General features: G+C 46.0%; 1 protein-coding gene across 2 annotated transcripts in view; it reads right to left on the bottom strand.

The window, feature by feature from the left end:
• Window positions 1-19,680, bottom strand: part of ROR1 (receptor tyrosine kinase like orphan receptor 1) — a 137,821-nt gene that overhangs the window by 31,626 nt on the left and 86,515 nt on the right. For both annotated transcript variants that reach the window (XM_021405389.1, XM_021405390.1), the window contains exons 2-4: window positions 12,949-13,020; window positions 2,226-2,513; window positions 723-753 (exon numbers count right to left, since the gene is read on the bottom strand). In XM_021405389.1, the coding sequence (XP_021261064.1) occupies window positions 723-753; window positions 2,226-2,513; window positions 12,949-13,020 (391 nt within the window). The remainder of the gene's footprint in view (window positions 1-722; window positions 754-2,225; window positions 2,514-12,948; window positions 13,021-19,680) is intronic.

The raw sequence follows: 19,680 nt of genomic DNA, 5'->3' as shown, positions 1-19,680 counted from the left end.
TAAGCTGGACACGCAATCATAACATTAATGACAAACTTCCAAACAGCTGAAGATCAGACTCGAAAACAATGGGAGACCATAAAAGGTTTGGAGCAAGTTTGGTCATGTATCTTGAAATGAGAGACTGATACGTTCTCAAATCCTACCACTGACAGAAGCTCCAGCGTCAAACACAAGGTGGCAACTGCTCAGAGCCAGCAGCAGATCGTGAGCTCCAGGACAGAGGGAAGCTGCTACAGCCACTACTTGCACACAGGTACCTGACCTTTAACAGCTTGCTTTTATGACTGTTTACTAAAACAGTTTCAGATAGACACAGACCCAGGTTATGACCATCAGTTCCATTAAATTAGTAAAAATCTCCTAGGTAGTAAAATCTGCTTAGTCAAATATTATCCATATTGTGCTATGTCTATGAAGATCGGTTTCACCTCATACGGCGTATTCTGTATGTACACTGAAATCAGTTCAAAGGCTGAAGGCACCAGGGGACCTAAAGGAAATCATGCTGGAAAATAAGAAGTCTAACTCAAGAAATAAGAGTTGACATGATAACATGAACATTTATCTATGAGAAAGATAATTCAGTTACAATAAATTATGATCCTATCTGACTTAAAGTGGAATGTAAAAGTGCTTCTGTCACACAAAATGAAAAATGAACTTCTGACTGCTGAAATGCAAGATTAATGAATCGACTTAAGAGACATGAAACAACTTACGATGATCCTGGACTTGCTGTTGGTGGGGGACCTGGAAAAGTGACAGAAGAAAAACAGTGTGATGAGTTATAGTGAGGTAACAAGCAGGAAGCTTTTCAAAACCTTTTAAAAGATAAAAGTAACAGTCTGTCATGTTGGACGTGGTTTATGTAGTTTAACAGGCAAGTCTCCGTTTCTCAATAGCAAAGACAAGACTGTATCCTGTAGCAGTGACTGTCTGCAAAATGCTGTAGATAAGGGTAATAAACAGCTGAGGGACTGATTCTGTAATTCGACTGTGTTTGGGGTCATGACAAGAAAGGTTGCAGCAAACCACAGGAGGCTTGTACAAAAGCATGTTGTAACTATAACTGGGAGAAAACAGCCATCATTTCCCCCTATCAGTCTTCATTGTGTTTCAGGGTATTTATCCTTGGCCTGATTCAGCAGGCGTTGGCTGACAGCATTTCATTGTTGGTGCCTTTGGCGTTTATAATTTGGCAAATACTGGACTGGCTGAGCTGATCGCAGTTCACCAGCACAGAGCAAACTGAAGAGTCAGCTGCAGCTGGCTTAGGAGACGTTCATACTCAAGAGCATTTGCTCTAGAAATTGAGTTGTAAGATTAAATGTTGCCCCAGTCAGCAAACCACAAAAAAATACTCAACGTTTTCTACAGCGTTGTCTATAAAGGTACTGTTTTTCAGATAAAAATATCCTAAATTTCAGATAGAAACTAAAGGACAACCACTTTATGAGAAAATCTGATGATCAATTTCTTATTAGAATTCAGAACATCTGGGAGATTTATGACGAAAGGCTCTGACACGCATTGGATACACCATTCATTTTGTGTCGCTATGAGGATTGACCAGGGCTCCATGCAAACATCCTCATCTCGGTGAAGTATTTCACCCTGAGTGGAGATGGAAAAGATGCACAAAACCCACTTCAGGTCTGGAATCTTCCCAGTCATAAGACTGTCTATGAAGGCAATCACCTCAATATAAACTTTGAAGGAGTGCTTATTCTATCTGAAAGGTAAATATATATCACTACTGGGCCTACAGATAACATTTTCATTCCACCTCCAATCTTCTTCAAGCTGCAAGCTGAATTTCTCACTTATTAGAAGAAGTCACTTGGGCACTAGAGAAAATCACAGCTTTTCTCATCTGGTCTGAACCCAGCTGGTGTATCAATGAACACTGCTGCTCAGCAGTCCCTGTGATTATGCCTTGGTTCTGTTGGGCTTCTGTGTACTAAAGGCCACCATTACAGCTGGCACCACGGGCCTCTCAGCTGAGCAGTGAGCAAACAGGCAGGCTGAAGCAGCCTGCTGGTCAGTACCACTCCATCAGTGCCCTCGTTTTCAGCGGTTAAACACAACACAGGAGCTGGACTCGGAGATCCTACAGATCCCTTCCAATGTGGGATATCCTATGACTCTAGGAACTTTCTCCAGGGTTACCTGCGCCGTTTTCCTAAGTAACAGCTGGAACAGCATCAAAAGAGAAAACGTACCAAATTTGACAAACAGCACGCCGGTCGTAGAGACGGTCTTCCTGCCATTAGTCGCAACGCACTGGAAGTAACCGGTGTCGGTAGTGTCGAGGTTTCTTATTCGCAGCCGTGAGCCGTAGCTGGTTGCACGGAAGGAGATGCGCCGGGGCTCCTGGACCACGGGAGCGTCGTTCTTCAGCCAGCGCACGGTGGGCGCGGGATTGCCGGAGACCTTGCAGTGCAGCTCCGCGGTCTGGCCCAGAGTGGTGGTGATGTTGTTCATCGGCTCGTCGAGCGTCAAGAAGTAATCTGCGGTGGGAAAAGAAGCGAGGTGAATTACAAAATTCCAGCTTGGGAAATGTTAGTTGAAAGAAATCTCATTCCTGTCTTTGAACGGGAAACAAAGGAAGTGGCTGTCAGGGTTAGTCAGAAACTCTCCTTCTTGTTAATTTGTGTTTCAGGGCCACTATGGGTTCCACAGAGTTTTGCACAGTAAAAAAAAGGAACAAATTTTGCAGTTTTCATTGCACTGTAGTCATACCATTTTTCTCAAAAGCTTCTTTTCCTTTGCACACCCATAGATTTTCCCTGCTTTCTCAACACCATCCTATTTGGCTTCATTCAACACAGAAGAAAGAGGCAATGCCTCTCCTCTGTTTTATTTTTCCTTTTCACTAAGCAGTAAATGCAAAAATATCCACTGTAAATTCAATTGCTTATTTTACTGTTTGTACCTCACACATCTGCCCCCGCTCATGTCTGCATCCACAAAACGTACCAATATATGAATGAAGCCACTCCGCAACGAGGATCTCAGAGCCATTTTTAATTGAGCTGCAGAGCAGCACAGACAGTAACCACGTTGTGAATGGCTTTGCAAGCACTAAGCACACAGATGAAGAAACGGGGATCATATCTGGGAGATGAGGGCTTTCTTCTCAGTCAGTGTTTCCTCTGCGAAGGGCACCGAAGTTCAATCTGAAATGGGTCTCATGATAGGTGCAAGCAGAAGATCGGGAATCCTTTCATTTTGTGAAGACGGGGAATGTTAAATCAAAATTTCACAAAATTAATCTCTTCTAATCCATTCATGAGCACTGCCTTCTCCTGTCAAGTGCTATTTCATTCTGCATCGGTCAGGAAGAAGGCCATTTCTAGTTAACTGTACTCAGCGTTTAATTAAATCCTTTAAAGGCAGAGAGCGAGATGGATTGGGTTCGGGGAATGGAATACGCGGGCTTTCATCTCGGTGTCACAGGTTCAAGCCCAACGTGGTCATTAGTGGGCAGAGCCCATTAGCAGCGCTGCCTGCCTCAGCGGGGCGGCCAGGCAGTGGGAAACCCGGGGCCCTGCTGCTGTGCTCAGCCTGCGGGCCTGGAGGTCGACGCAGCCCATCACTACGTAAACTTGTGCTGCGCTGCTTGAGCGGCCACGGTCGGCTGCACCCACCGTGACCTGCAGCAGCAAGCCTGCCTGAAATTAGGAGAAAGATCTCCAGCGCCCAATAAAAACAGCTTAGCTAAGTACCTTGCCTAACTAATCTACTTCCCTAATTACTTATTTTAATCATGTCTTCACTGGCTACTCCCTTCATTATGTCTTGTGAGTATCAGTATCTCTCCCCTTTGTGTTTAATCTCCTTAGCGTGTGAGTTCTTACCCTGGATTTGCATAGCCCTGCATGCAGCACATCCCTGTTCTGCTAGGAGCAGTTAGGATAAGCGCTACGCACAGCGGAGCTGCCCACACATCTGTCTTTCACTGATCAAGTTTGTTAATGCGCAGGTATGAAACTGTGCAAAATCACACTGCTACCCGTGCTCCTATGGACCTGGTTAGCCAAAACTGTGTCTGGCCTCAAAGGAGCCGAGTGCTGAAGGCAGACAACGGGCTCAGTGTCCCAGCTGGGTGTCAGGCTGCTCGTTAGCTCTCCAGAGCCACTTCTGCACGACTGAAAACGTTTCTGACTTGCACCTTCTTAACCTCACTGGGAAGTATCATCTAAATCAGCACACGTATTCTTGGGCTCTCCCCACAAGCTGTGCTTAATAAAATCACACTAATCGCATGGAAGTGGATAACCACGCTCAACTATCCAATACATTTCTGTACCACGGTCCTTTATATAGCTCCTGAGGATGTTCCACAGACTGTGGTTCAGACATCTTCAGTGTTTTAAAGGTCCTGGAGTGCACAGAAGAAGCAGGAGAAGGATTTCAAAGTACCAGTGCCAACACTGAGGCAATGGGGAAGTATGGCCATGACAGCAAGAGCTATGGGACAACTCTGCAGGTACCCACAGAAGCAGCCCCTGGTGTCAGGAGCTTCCCACTCTTCCCCAAACTTTCTTTGCCTTCTCTGCAAACTGTTACAGGCACTCTAAAACAAAATGCATCTGCTAAATTCAGCTTAGCTTAGTCCTTCAATCCATGCATGTTGCATCCAAACCTTACATCAGCTCAGGCAGCAGACCGTAAGACACCTGATGAGATGTAAGCGGGGAAAGTTCCAGGCAGCTGGAATCTTCATGAGAAGTTTCTCATGGGTAAAGCATTTCAAGCTGAAGATCCAACAGTGCTTCCAAACCATGCCGGGTTTGGGAACCCAAGAGGTACCGGCCTAAAAGAATGGATGAGTGCCACCCACTGCTGCCCTCACCTAGCACAGCGTGGCCAAAGGGAAGCCTGATTCTATTTCTAGCCCTTGAATCTACCCTCACCTACTAAAGGCCATTGAATCCCCAAAGCTACTGCCACCATCCATCCTCTCCCTAATGACAACCAACAATAAAACAATTCCTCAGGTTTCTGTCCAGCCGTGTTCTGGTGCCATCAGCTCTAACGCTGTTTCCTTCGAGACAGAAGAGGCCAAGACAAACAGGGGTAGATCCTCCTGCTGGGCTTCAGCAGGGGGTAAGCAGGGCTGTCGCCCCAAGCTGACTCTCTCTGTCTGCCCAAAAGAATAATTCCTTAGAAACATGATGGTTCTTATGCACAAGTTAACGACAGTCAAGCCATTGGAAAGTCTGAGTCCTAGTGCTGGCTCCGAGCAGCGCTGGGTGAATCACTGAGATTTTCAGAAGAGCCGAAGGGAAGCAAACACCCAAAGCCAATCAAAGCTCACACGGGATTTGTGCAACTAAGTCCTTTTAAAAACAGCCTTAAACCTTTTGGCTCGATTTCTCCAGCTATAAAGTGAGGATAATAATCCCTCTTACATCATGGGGAGGCTGCTATGTACATTAATGAGATAATGCTCGTAAAGCACTTTGAAGGTGAAAAGTGCTACGCTGGGATCAGCGCTGTTGTTGTATTTTCAGTTAAATCTCAGGGTTTCAAGAACAACAACAGCCGGTCCGTATTTTAGAGCTGCACTCCGTAAGGACATTTCAGACACATCTTAATTTACGGAAGTACAGGAGAATAGCCTGAAAAAGTTCTGAATAAAATTTAGCCCACCTATAATTTAATAATAGCCAAATTGACTTCTTTCTAATTTGTAAAAACAATTTACTTCTGGGCCTACCCCCCGAATGCCAAGTTTCAGCCCACGGACTTTTTTTTTTAATGGTTGAGTTATAAACCCTTGAAAAATGCTGACAGCCCCTTTACTATAGCAGCACTAGCGGGTGCCCTATAATGAACTTTTAAATGACTTGAGATAATATCTGGAAAGCCAAGCCTGAAATATATTTCTGGTTTTGAGCCGTTGCCAATGCAAACACAACACATCATAAGTCATCTTCATGATTCTAAGCGCATAAATTGGAGACACTGCATATAAAATCCAAATATTAGGTATCCTTCGTGGCCAAACTCTGCGCTGGTTTGATGTTACAGAACAGCAACAGCTGTGCGAGGACGAAATGTAGTGCGTTGCGTGTCTCGAAAGGAGAAAAGTGTGTGTATTTCCACAGCTATGTCTTGACATTGTTAAATAGGAGCCTGCTCAGCCGTAATAAATTCTGAAGTATTCCACCACTTTTAAGTGGAACCCAGGTGGCTTTCAAAATAAAAGCTCATCCTCTCTGGCCAAGGAATGTTAATCTCCTCTGCGACCACATGGTTGCTCTATCTTAAATTACCAAAGACACCTCTCAGAGCAGTAACAGCCTCCCTGTCCATAGGAGGGTTCTGCTGCACCGTGCATGCTCCGCGTTTCTGGTTTCATTAGGTGTTTAAGGCATGGTGGGGATGCAGGATTGGACCCTGAACCATTCGTTTCATGAGAAGAATCGTTGTTTCACTTATGCTCTTCTTTGTGCCACTCTGATCTTTCAGAACGTTCAGGAGAAAGCTCAAAGCAAAACCCTCATTCAGGCCACCGTAGGCACAAGGGCAGCATAAACCCAGGTGCAATGGGGCACCAGGCACTGCAGTGGGCATGGTGGTGATGCGTTGACAGATGGACTTGATGTAGCAGAGCTCTTTTCCAACCTTAATGATTCTATGATTTCCATTCCCTCTGAGCTCGAGATGAGCCACGTTAGCCCAGATGATGCTACACATGGATGTATCCCACGCTCCCATTTATCAGCACCGCCATCCGCTCCGACAGTGGGAACGCTCTGTATGGAACTGTTCTTTGGAGTCTCTAACTCTGAGCCCACCCAGAACTTGCAGGATGGGTTTTTGTTTGTTTCATGTGTTTAGCCGAGCAGGGTTTTAAGCTCTTCCAGTCAAGCTGAAGAAGGAACCAGCAGAATTTCTTACTCAAGTGTGGCCATTGACAGAGCACATATTTCTCAGTTGGAAAAAGGATTAACCATGGCTTGTTTCATCTGCCCATAACTCACAAAGGAAGACAACTCCTGGCAGGTCCGATCTGCAGGTCCGATCAACAGCCCCTTGTTATTAAAAGGGGCAAAGGGAAGAGTCCCGGCTGGAATTTCACTTATTTCAGATGAATAAAAGTAGAGGAATGGCAGTGGGAGGAAAGGGATACCGCACTCAACCCACGATTTGGCAACCCATATGAAGGATATCAGAGTTAAAGAAGTCCAGACAAACAAGCGGAAATATTCAATGTCAACTCTCATGGGACAAAAGGAAACACACTCCTGTATTTGCTCGCCCAGCTCGTTTTCAAGCGTGTTTCCTCAGCAATGTGTCCATGCAAGGCTCAACTCAGGATACACGTTGCAGCTGTGCGCGGGGCTTTCTCTTCCCAGCCATTATTTGAGGCATGAATGCCACCTGAGGATCACGTACTGACCTGAAACAAGCCGACTGCTGCCCAAGGCTTTATTGGCTTTTCAATGTCCCCCACGCGACGTTTGCTGCATTTGAGAGTCTCATAATTAATTGCTGCTTTCTGATCATTAGCAGCTTCAGGGCTGCCTCGGGCTATAAGGGCGGGTGGGCTCGTGGAGGGAAACCAGAGCGCAGATCCCTGCGGCCCTCCAAAGTTATCAGGGCTGAGCTCCTGAATCCCACTGCTCTGGGATGGGAACTGTACACCTCGCTGCCCTTCACACCTCTGTGAATTCTTCTTATGAACCGGGGGGCTCACATCTGCCTCTGCTTTCCTGAGTTAACTCCCAGGTTTAAGGACAGCCGCCTTGGTGATAGCTCTGACGCTGTAATCCAGCAAGGGGAAATGAAGCTTTTCTTTACTTAGGAACCAGTTTTATAGCACAAGTAGGAAGCCTCTAAACTTTATCACAAAAAAAGTGATTTGGAATAGGTAAACAAATGTCCACATCCAGCTATAAACCAAACTACTGAAAACCATCAAGGGATTTTGTTGTCACTTTAGAAGCTGCTCGGCAGTAAAGAGCTGCACACAAAAACTCAAGCTATTAAAGGAAGGGTGCATAGAAAGGTATGTGCCCTAAGATTAATGCCGTAGAGTCAAAGAAAAGCTGTTATTTTTGACATTTTGACATAGCATCACTTGAGGATCTGGTTCTTATTAGCCCTTTCTGTGCCTTTTAAAGCTCTATTTTTTTAAAACCAAAAATGTCAGGAAATTTGGAACAGAAACTTACAATAAAACACGTCCCTTGACCCTCTGATCTATCAATCTTTCAAATAAACAAAGATAGCTGGATGAGCCAGGAAAAGGCTATTATATATAGTTACCTTATGTATAATGGTCAGGCATTCGCTGCACACACTGAGGTTACACAAAATCCCACGTAAGAGAGGCATTTCGTGCAAGACTTTTGCCATGAATGCCACATGTTACTCAGGGTGGTTTCTTTTTCTCGTTTTGTTCTGCGACCTTCAAATTTCACACCCCGTATTATTTATAAATGAGACATCGAAGAAACACAAATTCGCAAAGAAAAACGTGCACTCCGTCAGTGGAAAAGCAAACAAAAGGAGCTAATGTACTGTGGCTAAAAAAATTTTCAAACAAAGTAGCAGTAATTTACTGCCGTGCTACTAACGGGACCCCACAAATAGAATCCGAGCCCTGAGCCCCATCAGGGGAGCTTGATTTACCGAATATCCCCCAGATAATAAAGGAAAATAAAAAGGTAAATTGTGCATGAATGTGAAAGCTGTAATTCTTCCCCTTTCACCACGCGTATCAAATTCACATCCAGTGATTTCAAAAGAAAATCTGGAAATCTCTAAAGAACTGGGGCCAAAGTCAGGAGGCCCCGACCCGCCCAGCTTTGTCCACGGTTGCTTTTGTTGATGTTTCTTAAGATGTAGTTTGCCTAAGAGTCAAATTCTCGCCGGGCCATCAGAAGGATTTTCTCTGTGAAGACTCAAGGCCAGGGCATATCCCTGCCTGGAAAGAATTGTTGAGGCGACAGCTTCAGCATGGATTTGTCAGCACGGATGGCAAGGCTGCCTTCTCCAAAACTCAGTGCTGTGCAGAGCTCTGTTCAGGGTAGCGCTGCAAACACTGCAGCTCTCCATGCCCTGCTTCGCCCTGCGTTTTCCACTCTAGACTCCTCCACACCATCCCTTGCTAGAGGTGATCCTTGCATTGGTGTGCCTTGGAATGTGTAAGGATAAATCCCAGCTTCACCTTAAACCACAACTAGCGGATCTGGGGCGCATCTTGCAAAATCCTGACTCCTGCTGCCCTCTCCTTGGGGAATGTTTGCTCTCCGTGCCGAGGTCTGTGCCATGCAGAGCTGAGAGCAGCAGGGAGCTGTGAGTCCAGGCTCGGGACGGCAGATGTCTCAAAATGAAAATGGATCCCAAGCCCTGAATGATTCCAGTGTTTTATACTTGTTTATCAAAGCAGATAGGCCATGAGAAGGGAAAGGAATATGTGCAGGATCTGCAAATCTCACAGGGAGAGGTTTTCTTTGGAAACTGAAGGAAGAAGGGAGGAGGAGGTACGGGCAATGTGACAGCACTGCTGCAGCAAGCACCCAGGGACCTGACGACAAACAAGCTCCCAGCGAGGCTGCAAGTGGGCATGGGGCAGAGGCACCATTCCATCAGTGCTGTGGAGAGTCCTGTTTCAGTGAATGTCCACAGGAGATGAATCCCACTCATAATTAAAAGAAAAGAGTATATAAGCTGGCTCTTACTTGGCAGAGGCTCCGTTGTCTATGGAAGAAGAGTTCCTGAACAATTCCTCTGCTCTACCATACTTAAAAAAGCTCTTATTCAAATTCAGACCTACTTCCTTTTAAACAAACACAAATCTGACGCAAGGAAAAGCCAACCCTTCCACCACCATTTTTGTGAACGAGAAGCAGCCGGGGCTCTTCACCCCTTTAGTAAGAATCAAGGAGCGAAGAGCTCATGGTAAATGCAAAGCTTTCTTAGGCCAAGAGCTGGAGCTGAAGCCTGGCCCACACTGGGGAGATGATGCATAGGCCAAGAGAAATGGGAAACCAGAGAGCCTTAAGCAATAGGAAAGCCGAGCCTGCCCCTCACGGCACTGTGCCCCAAACGCAGCAGCGCTGTGGGGTCTCCCAGCCAAAGGGGAACCTCAGGCAGCAACCTGGGGCAGGAGGCTCACATCCTGCCTCTGCCCCTTGAGATGGGCTTTTCCCTACCACCAGGCCCCCTCTCTTCCCCTGAAGTTCACTTCTTTCTCCTTGTATAATTAAATACTTATTTGATCGCGTTTTCATTTCTCTTTTCCCTTGTGGCAGTCCCTCTGCACACCACGATTTACCAAGTTGGAAAAGAGGAAAACGCTCGTAGCTACGTTTCTCCTATTTTAACAGTGATTATTTTTTATTTTTATGCATAGTTTGTTTGTTTTTTTAGGGTTTTGGTGAGAAACCACCTCCTCCCTCCCATCAATCGTTGCTTTCAACAGCTCTTCACGGGTGGCTGCGTCTCTTTTAAATTCATTTCCTGTTAAAAAGAATAAACAGGCAACTGTTTAATGCTGTCGATTTAGCTTATTTAATAGAAATTGAAACCTGAATAGGGCTCAGTTGTAAGATAATCACTGTAGAACTCTCCAAGCTAGGGAAAGCACTATATTAAGTAATTATTTCAAAACCCAGAATATTGTTTAACGAGCCTATGAGCTGTTCCTCCTTCCCAAACACAGGAGGCATGTTCAAGGAAGACATGCCTATTTCCACAAGACAGCAGATAGGGTTAGAGCCACTTAATGCGGACAGCTGCTTAATTGGGAAATCTGGTTGGAAACCACTTTCATGTGGTGAACTTAATAGGCTTTAAAATAAGTTTTACTGGGCCGCCCGCATGACCTCATGGCTGACTGCAGCAAAGACAAGTGGATGCTGGTGTCTCGAGACGCTTGCTTGCAAAAAGAAATGGAAACAGGAGCACATGCCTCCATCAGCATGTGCTGCAGTGCATTTTGCTTTCCATATGTGAGAGTTTCAAAGACCTTACCGAGAGCTGGCAGCACCCACATGAAAGCCCCTGCTTTCATGGGCAAGACAAGGCATGTGTGCCCTGCTTGGCCTGTGGGCACACGGAGGAACCTGCCCCTCTGACTAAGCTTTTTGGGCAGCAAATGCATTTTAATCACGTATGTAAATCCATGTTTAGGCGTGTGAGCTTACAGCTGTCTAAATGCTAATCAGAGCAAGCAAAGGGGCTGGTAATCCCCCAGGAATGCGGGACTCAGCCCAGCCACTGATAATTGCTGCATTCCAGGTGGATTAGAAGCGTGAAACTTCATTTTACCTGTTTCTGACAAAATAACTCAGCAACAGGTGCCATGGAAGTAACATGGAAAATGTTCTAATTGTGAACATTGACGGCAGGCTCAGTGCTGGTGCAGAACCTACAGGCTTTGCTTTGAGCAACAGGATGGTTCAGTGCCCAAAGCTTCACTGCTGCTCACTGGGACATCCAAACCCTGGCTGATATAGCCTGGAACTTTGTATTTTGGTGATTTTAGTGTTTGGCAGCGTTTAGGCAGCAGACACAGAACACAGCAGGTTGTTCATGCAGTGCATGCTGCCTGCAGGTACCTTGCTCTGCTCCCCAGCTCAGTCAGTCAAACTAAGGATGGAGAGTGTCCAGGTGGGAGTATGTCCTGCTGAGAGCAAGCCTAGCCAAAGTACGGGTAAAAAATGACCCTGGTCATAAGAAAATATTTGACACAAAACCTCTAATAAGGAATAATAACAAGGAAGTTACTGGGGGCTATTTTTCAACTCAGCTCAGATTGGATTTGCTGAAAGGTTATATTACCTCTGGTATAATTTGTGCACCTTCCCCTCTGTCTAGGCTTTGCCTGGAGGCACGCGCCTTCCCCTGTGACACAGAGCAAACTGACTGTGAGCCCTTTAGCAATCAAACCCTTGGGACTCACCATGGAGAATGAAGAATACAGCACCAGTGATGGTCAGCAAAGAGTATTTCTTTCGCCTCAACAAGGTGTGACCCTGACTTCTGTGATGAGGGACCATGTCCTAGAGGAAAACCTGCCCTGCAGGTAAATGCTGCCCGGAGATCTGGCATGTTATTGCTGTCAGTGAAAGAGTTAACCACCAGAACTAGAGATTCCCTTCATATCTAGTACAGAAAACGTATTTATGTTTCAACATAAAACTTTATGCACACATGTTCATACAAAGCGTTAACAAAACACAGACTGAGATTTGGAGAAACAGTCTGCAGCAGAACTCCATGATGGGAAATGTCAGTCTAAATAGCTAATGGTTGACAAAACTATATGAAAATGGAAAGAGAGTGTTTGACAAATTGAACAGTTAGTGAGGCGAGCAGCATCCTTGACCATAAACATTGCATTAGAAGCATTTCTGTGGGCAGACTGACTCAGAAGCCGCAGGCCTGGAATACGGGCTAGAAGAAGCTAAGCAATTAGGGTTAAAGTGTTGGTGGTGCATAATTTACAAAACGAAGGGGAATGAGAAATATATCCCTTTTTTCTCACTATACCCTCTTCGGAGAGCTCAAAATCACACATAATTACCACTTGCAAATGTATTTTTCCCTTCTATTAATTTAAAGCCTCTACATTTCCTAATAAAACACAATGAGACAAAATGACTCTGCCCGATGCTTGTTAATTTTGCTTTCAGATCCTAAGATCCACCAGACAAAACGTCAAGCAGTTCATAAACCAACAGAACTCACATCTTGAAATGTTTTTACCATGTGGAACATTTTACTGGAACAAGAAACGAACACAGCAATCTCCAGGAATCACAGAACTGCACGTAATCAAATGTCAAATGATCACAAGGCAAACAAGGCTTATCTTAAATGCTCCTTCATCCCTTTGTTTGTTGATTTGGCTGAGTCAAGAAGAATTATTAGGATTTTCAAGTCTGATTTCACATATTTGTACATTTTCTGTCCGCTTACCTTTATCTAGTTCACTTGAGATGTTCCATGATGGCGTAGGCATGAAATCGGCAACCACTGATGAATTTGCTCCTGGAAGAGAAAAACAGAAAAAAAGAATGCTGTTACTACATCAATCCCGTGTCACGAGGAGTGTAAAAAGGCACTTGCAAATATGCCCTCACAGCAGTAAAATTGTTTGAAGAAAACCAGTGATTAAAATGCGCGCAATGCTCTGTGTTGGCAGCTGAAACATATGGGCAGCAGAAGCAGCGAAGTGGAAAAAGGCACAGGGCCAGGGCTGGAGCTTGTTTGGCTGTGCTGTCACCGGGAGGCCTTGTGTTAATCAAGCAGCCAAGCTTTGAGATGTGCTTGGCCCACCTTAAAGTCCCCCCTTGGGTTTTATAGAGGTAGAATGACTGTGCAGCGCTGCAGCTAAGAAAAACACCAGCGCTCCGAGGCTGCTGAACATGTTATCTGCTCACATTTACGAGAGATTTTAATCCTGAGAACCCATGTGCACATGAAGAGACACCGTTTATGCACCGAAGTTAACAGGGCTACTTGTATGAGAAACCTGCAGACGACTCATGTGAACGCAGGCCTGAGAGACTGATCTGAACATCAGGGGCATCTCCTCACTGCTGTTCTATCTTTTCCTTGGGATATATCTGAGATTTAGTGGATCTCCAGCACCAGCACGTGCAAAGGGATGCTGAGCAGCACCCAGAAGGAAAACACGGACGTTGTGAAGCATACCATTTTTATTCTGACACTGTCCTTTAAGTCCAAAGCAATCTCAGCGCACGGATATCCAAAGATCCCCTGCTTGTATTTGATCAGTGAGCGACTATCTATTTCATTAAGAAATCATGAGAAAATTGTAAACACGATGTCATACAAACGCACAAGGCAGTTAAGTTCAGATACAGCCACAGCTCCTTTTATAAATATCGTCTTTCTTAAAAGCCCACCTGGTAGCACTGCTTATTTAAGGCTCTGTCAAGTATTTCCAGTGTAAACACAGAACCTGCAGCCATTATAACTCACCTATGAGCACAGTCCCTGGCCTGTGCAGATATGCAAGGCACAAACCCACTCGTGGGGACAGAGCACTGCTGTCCCTTCAGATGTCCCCACAACCATGTGCACCTCTTGGGGCTTTTCCAGATGCCACTGGCACAAACTCCTCTCCTGCTGTACTGCTTTTAGGACAGTTACTCCCCAGACACTTCAGCTTCTTAACTAACCCAAACGTTAGGGGCTAAGGGCTGAGCAACTTGTCAGGCTGAAGGAAAGCAGCTTGGAGCAGAGCTCTGTGGTGATCGCCGTCACTCTGCAGGATGACACCGTGGCCAATGGCACAAGGACTTGCTCAAGGCCAGAGCTGAGATTTCGGGTATGTGACAAACGAGCAGCGGGCCAGCCCCAGGGCCCAAATGCCCACCAGGACGCAGCTGGTGCAACGCTCGGTCTCTGCCTCATGCTCTACCTGAGAATGGAGCAGCTCCAGGAGTGTTCGTATCAATTTTTTCTTGAACAGCCTTTGGGAGTGTGATGGTAAACCTCCCAGAGCACACAGCCATTGCCTGGTCTCCAGGAGGAGCCACGCTGTGACACCAAGCTCCAGGGGGAGACACGCTCGCCTTTCCTCAGGAGGTAAAACCACTGTTGGTGAGATGGCCTTCCGCATCACTAATGTGATGTTTTAATGCTCTCGAATTAAAGCTCCGATTTTAGAGCAAAGCATTGCTGTGCCCTTAGTAAACACTTCATTGGATTGAAAGGAACACACTGAGCAGCCACACAGCATGGGGACATACCATTAATTCTAAGTTAATGCAGAAAACAAAAGTCACCGAGCAAACAAGGGATGGGGGGGGGGATCAAAGCCTCGAGCTGCTTCCCCCCAGGAGCAGGGCTGCCTCCTGCTGCACCTCGCTCAGCAGCTCTGCCTCCCGCAGCAAAATGCATTCAGAAAACGCAGTCCAAGTAGGGCTTTTTTTCCTTTGGGTTTGTGAAATCAACATTTCTGTGCCCTCAAATGCACAGAAAAACTCCCAGCTCACTTAGGAAACGCCTCCTGTGCTTGGAAAGCTCTCATATACTTAAAAAGAGTCTGAATTACATCTTGTAAGGTGATGTTTGAAAACCTGAACCATAGTTCACCCCAGCAGGGGCTGCAGGAACCGGGATGGTGTGCAAGGAGGAGCTGAGCCCTGTGAGCACGAGCACACCTCCTTATTGCAGGAGGGTTACATGGGCTGTTTCAGCCTTTACCACACTTAATAGCCCACCAAAGCACTGCTGAGCCTTGAAACATGTCACTCCCTCCTGCATCCCTAGTATCAACCTCTGGATGGAGAGCACCTCCAGGGACAGTGAGTGCAGCAGCTTCCCGGCAGCCTGTGCCAGCGCCGGACCACTCCTTCAGGGAATACATTTTTCCTACTATCCAACCTGTCACCATTCAAAACAAAAAAAGAAAACCTGTATATTAATACTGCCATTGGTTATCAAACGAGGAGCCGTAGAATGAATGTTTAATATTAAAAATGCCCTCTTGCGCCCTGCTTTAGCCCTTCGTACAATGAGATTTGGTCTTACTGCACGAAAGTTAAGTATCTGTTCAAAACTCCATCCCAGTGAAGAAATGCTGGTCTTAAGTTAATGAGAAATCACAACAGTCAATTAAAACCTCTGCGAAAAGCCAAGCAAAGTGCATTCAAACCTCCTCCCCACAGAGAAGTTGGCTAACATCTGACTTTATTACCATATTGCACAAGTGCCGAGCGAATTTCACGCAAGTCAGTCCTTTTAAAGCCTTTGTGATTAAATAAACTTCAATAAGGTTTACAGAAAGCTGCCCACGAAGAAGAACTGCAGAGCCCGTCCTTATCGCAGGCACACACCGCTGCCTCATTTTCTCACCACGAGCAGCCATCACTCAGGGGCCGTGTCTGCGCCGTGGGACTACAGCCCCAGCCAAGCACGGGGCAGCCTCATCTGCTGCCCCACAATGAAAGGAGACAATCCAGGCCCTGAGTCCAGGCTAATTAATATCTCTGCGCCGCGCATTTGTAACACGAAGGAAAGAGAGTATAAGTCAAAACAGGAAGAAGGCAGATAGCGAAGATGACACCAAATCCAGAAATGATTGAAGATTTTAATGGGGAATAAATCTGCTACAGAGAAACAAAGCAGAGAGCAAAATAAGTCTGCAAATGTGGACGTTCTGCTTGCAAGGCAGCAGGAGCGATGTATGAGGGCTGCTTTCTTCCTGGCTGCCCAGAAAAAACCCAGGCCTTGTAGCAACCCATCTTTTTGAGGAGGAAGACAGGCCTAGTTAAAACACACAGAAACAAAAATCAAAACGTCTTCGTAATGGGCATCCCCTGTTATATATCATACCTCTGGGTCTTTCTACACCCTCATTACGTACCCTAAAGAAAGTCTGGATTAGCAGTTTTTTTCTGTGAACGTGACTGCAATATCTGCAATTCAGACCTCACTGTAGGATACCCAAAATAGCAAAAAGAGCGTGGAGGTATTTAAAGTAGCCAAGGAGCTAGGAGTCTGAGTAATAAAATAAACCATGCAAAATTAAACTAAATAAAAATGAAGTTTTCCAGTTGCAAATCTCTTCTTGAAGCTGCTTAGAAACCCTGCGCTGAGTGAGATTTGTTATCCTCTGAAGGAATTTGCCTAAGGAAGTGATAAAACCCAGATTACACAAGACAGTAAGAACAAGATCGGGCAAGACATTCCTACACGTACTAATGGGAAGCTGCCCCACGCCACCGGGAAGGTCAGCAGCTCATCTGGGCACCTCTATTTTGCCCAAATCCCTGGTAAGCATTACAGCAGCAGATCTGCTAGAAACGACAGTGCTCCTTAAAAAGCTGAATTAAAATCTTCAGAATATAGTCTTCTTCAGCTGTATTATTGGGAAGTATTATCGAGGTAACAGGAATCATAGATAAGGCTACACAGAATGAGAGTGAGCCCTAATTATACCAAGCGTTCGGAATTTTTTGCTTTTCTGCACATTCCACATCTACGCTTCGCCCTTCCCTTTGTCTAGTTCCTACCTGACTGATCCGTTCCAAGATCTCCCCACACAAAGGCCCTGTGGCTGTTTTCTTAGCCCTATCTCCACCATCTTTCTCCTGCGGCTCTCGCTGTCTCACCGCTCCTCTTGAAGCTCCCCGCACGTTTTCATTTCATCTCCCAAGACACTGCATTTTGCAATCTGCCAGTCACCAACCCATCCACAGCCCACCCTGGAGGTGCTGAAGGAAATCGAGACATACCTGCTGCAGACTGTAATGGATATGACCTGTTATTCACTAATTTTCTTGTCTGTTTAATTGGCACCATCCTGAAAGTTCCATGATATGCACTCCCAATGATGCTTACATCTTTAATGTAAGAGAGGATTTTATTTCTGCGACATCAGCGTCTCTGCGTGCCAGTGGACGTGTCTGCATTACACAATGGAATCACACAACTCCCCCAGTCAGCGGGATGGGGCAAACTGCAGTGAAGAGGGGAAATTATTGAGAGCACTTCTGCTCTTCAGATAGGGCAGGTGTCTCTCAAGGTGAATCTACTGCCCTTACGCTTCCTTTAACAATATGTCAGTGGCAAACCTTCCATTGATTAGTTAGGAATACAGCAATTTCTGAACATGATGATCTGTATAAAAATATCTGCCTATATCGCGTCTGCAGTGAGCACAGTTCACAGCAAAAATTTATTCCTGCTGAACGACTCAGCCTCACATGCTTGGGGGAAACTGTCCACCTTTACCTGTTTTGGAAGAGAACATCCTATATGTTAGAAGCAACAAGAACTGCACAACAGATCTTAGCTAAAGATCTGTTTGGTAAGCGAGATGAAACGTTGCACAGCAGCATTTCTCCTTCAAATGCTGAACTTTAAGTCATTAGCCCGCTTACTCTAAGGCTGGAAAAGCAAATGCCAAGCTCGTTCTGCCAAGACCTTACACAGGCAGATGCAAGGTGATTGCTGAAGTTTGCAACCTACCGCTCCGTCATACACCGCACCTTCTGCTGGCAAAGGATCCGCGTGAGCTCCTCAGGCTGTTCCATGCAGATAGGGGCAGAGCTGCTATTGCATGATGCTAACAACTGTCAAATGGCTCATGCTGCTCTCACTCTTATGATGTAAAACTCCCAGGCATAGCTATCTTTTATTTATCTGTAATATATCGTTATTGATAGCCTGGGGTAGGTTAATAATTGGCATTAGATAGGGAAACCTTCAGTACCAATTCAAGCTCTGTGGATTTCACGAATAGAACACACTAATTTTCAGCTTCAAAAGCGAGAAGTGCAACAGGATGATCTAATTTAGTGCAGGACTGGAAACTGTTAGGAACCTCATTTATATCAAAGCCTATTCCATCTGTCAGAGCACCCCATCACCGCCCCTGGCAGCTCTCTTTAGCAAGTAGGCAATGTGCAACCTTTCTACCTGGGAGCCTCTACGTGCCTCAGGCTCCTGCGGGTTCGTGATAAATGGAAGGATTAGCCCACTCCTGATGCACCGTCAGAGGGGAACACGGAGCCCTGTGTGGGACTGCAGGCAGGAAGCCAAGAGCACTGCATGCACTTGACACCTCTGCCCTATGTTTTCTTGCAGACCTGCTCTCTTTGATGAGGATACACCAGGAAAGCTTTGGGCTCAAAGGCGGGCAGCCGCTGGGGTTTCCTGTACTTAACAGGATAGCTGCAACACCCACCCTACGGGCCTGCTGGGGAGATTAAAGCTCCTTCTCAAACCCATCGTTCTCAGCATTTGTTCTGGGAAATCAATAGGTGATACCATCAGAAAATCACATTGCTGAGTACTACGTAGCACTCAATACCTGCAAACCAGTAAAGCGCCTTCCAACATTGCTGCAGCTTGCTAATGACCGACACCGCGGTATTTTTGGTAACCTGGAGTTTGGCTGAGGTCGTATCAAATTAATACTGTTTTCTTCCAAGGGATCAGAGTTGTCTCTTGGAAGAAGAGGTTTTGAAGAAGTCCTTTTTATACACTAATACTTTAATCCCGCACTTCTAATTACTGAACTACAACTCCCTTTCATTGCCGCTATTAATTACAGATTATCATTAATGTTATATGGATTTAGAAGTCACTGTGGAATCTGGGCGCACTTTACATCGCTTAAATTGGGTCGTTAACAGTTCCACTTAAGAAGAGCAAAACACTGCACCCTGGAGCGACCCACAGCTTTAAAGACAGGGAACGAAGAAAAGAAATGGCCGCTTGGCCGAGCGCCAGCAGCTCACAGCTCACAGTTGAGTCTTTGTGCTCAGTCCTGCAGGGAGGTGGCTGCCATGGCATCTCTGCACGTCGCCCAGACAGGAGGGTCAGGCACCCAGAGCAGGGCTCGCAGGAGCAGCGTGGCACAGGTGGGCCGGGAGCTGGCCTGGTGCATGGGCTCGCTGGGCCTCCGCTTCTTCTGCCAAGGAATGGGGGCAAACCCAGAGAAACAGGCTCCTGTGTTAACATGGAGCTGAGCGTGTTATAGGTGAGGGACTGGACCTTGTGCTGTCCTGACTGCTGGCAGCGCAGAGATGAGAGGATGGAATGAACACATCCACCACACAAAAGCTGAAAATCCCTCAGTGCTTTCTCTAGGACAAATTGTCTGTGCTTGGAACATGCTGAAACATCAGGGATGTGAAAGTAAGATACCGGGAAAAGGCACAAAGGGAA

The sequence above is a fragment of the Numida meleagris genome, chromosome 7 (genome assembly GCF_002078875.1).
Source record: "Numida meleagris isolate 19003 breed g44 Domestic line chromosome 7, NumMel1.0, whole genome shotgun sequence".
Taxonomy (NCBI): domain Eukaryota; kingdom Metazoa; phylum Chordata; class Aves; order Galliformes; family Numididae; genus Numida; species Numida meleagris.
This window is presented reverse-complemented; position numbering and strand designations above follow the sequence as displayed.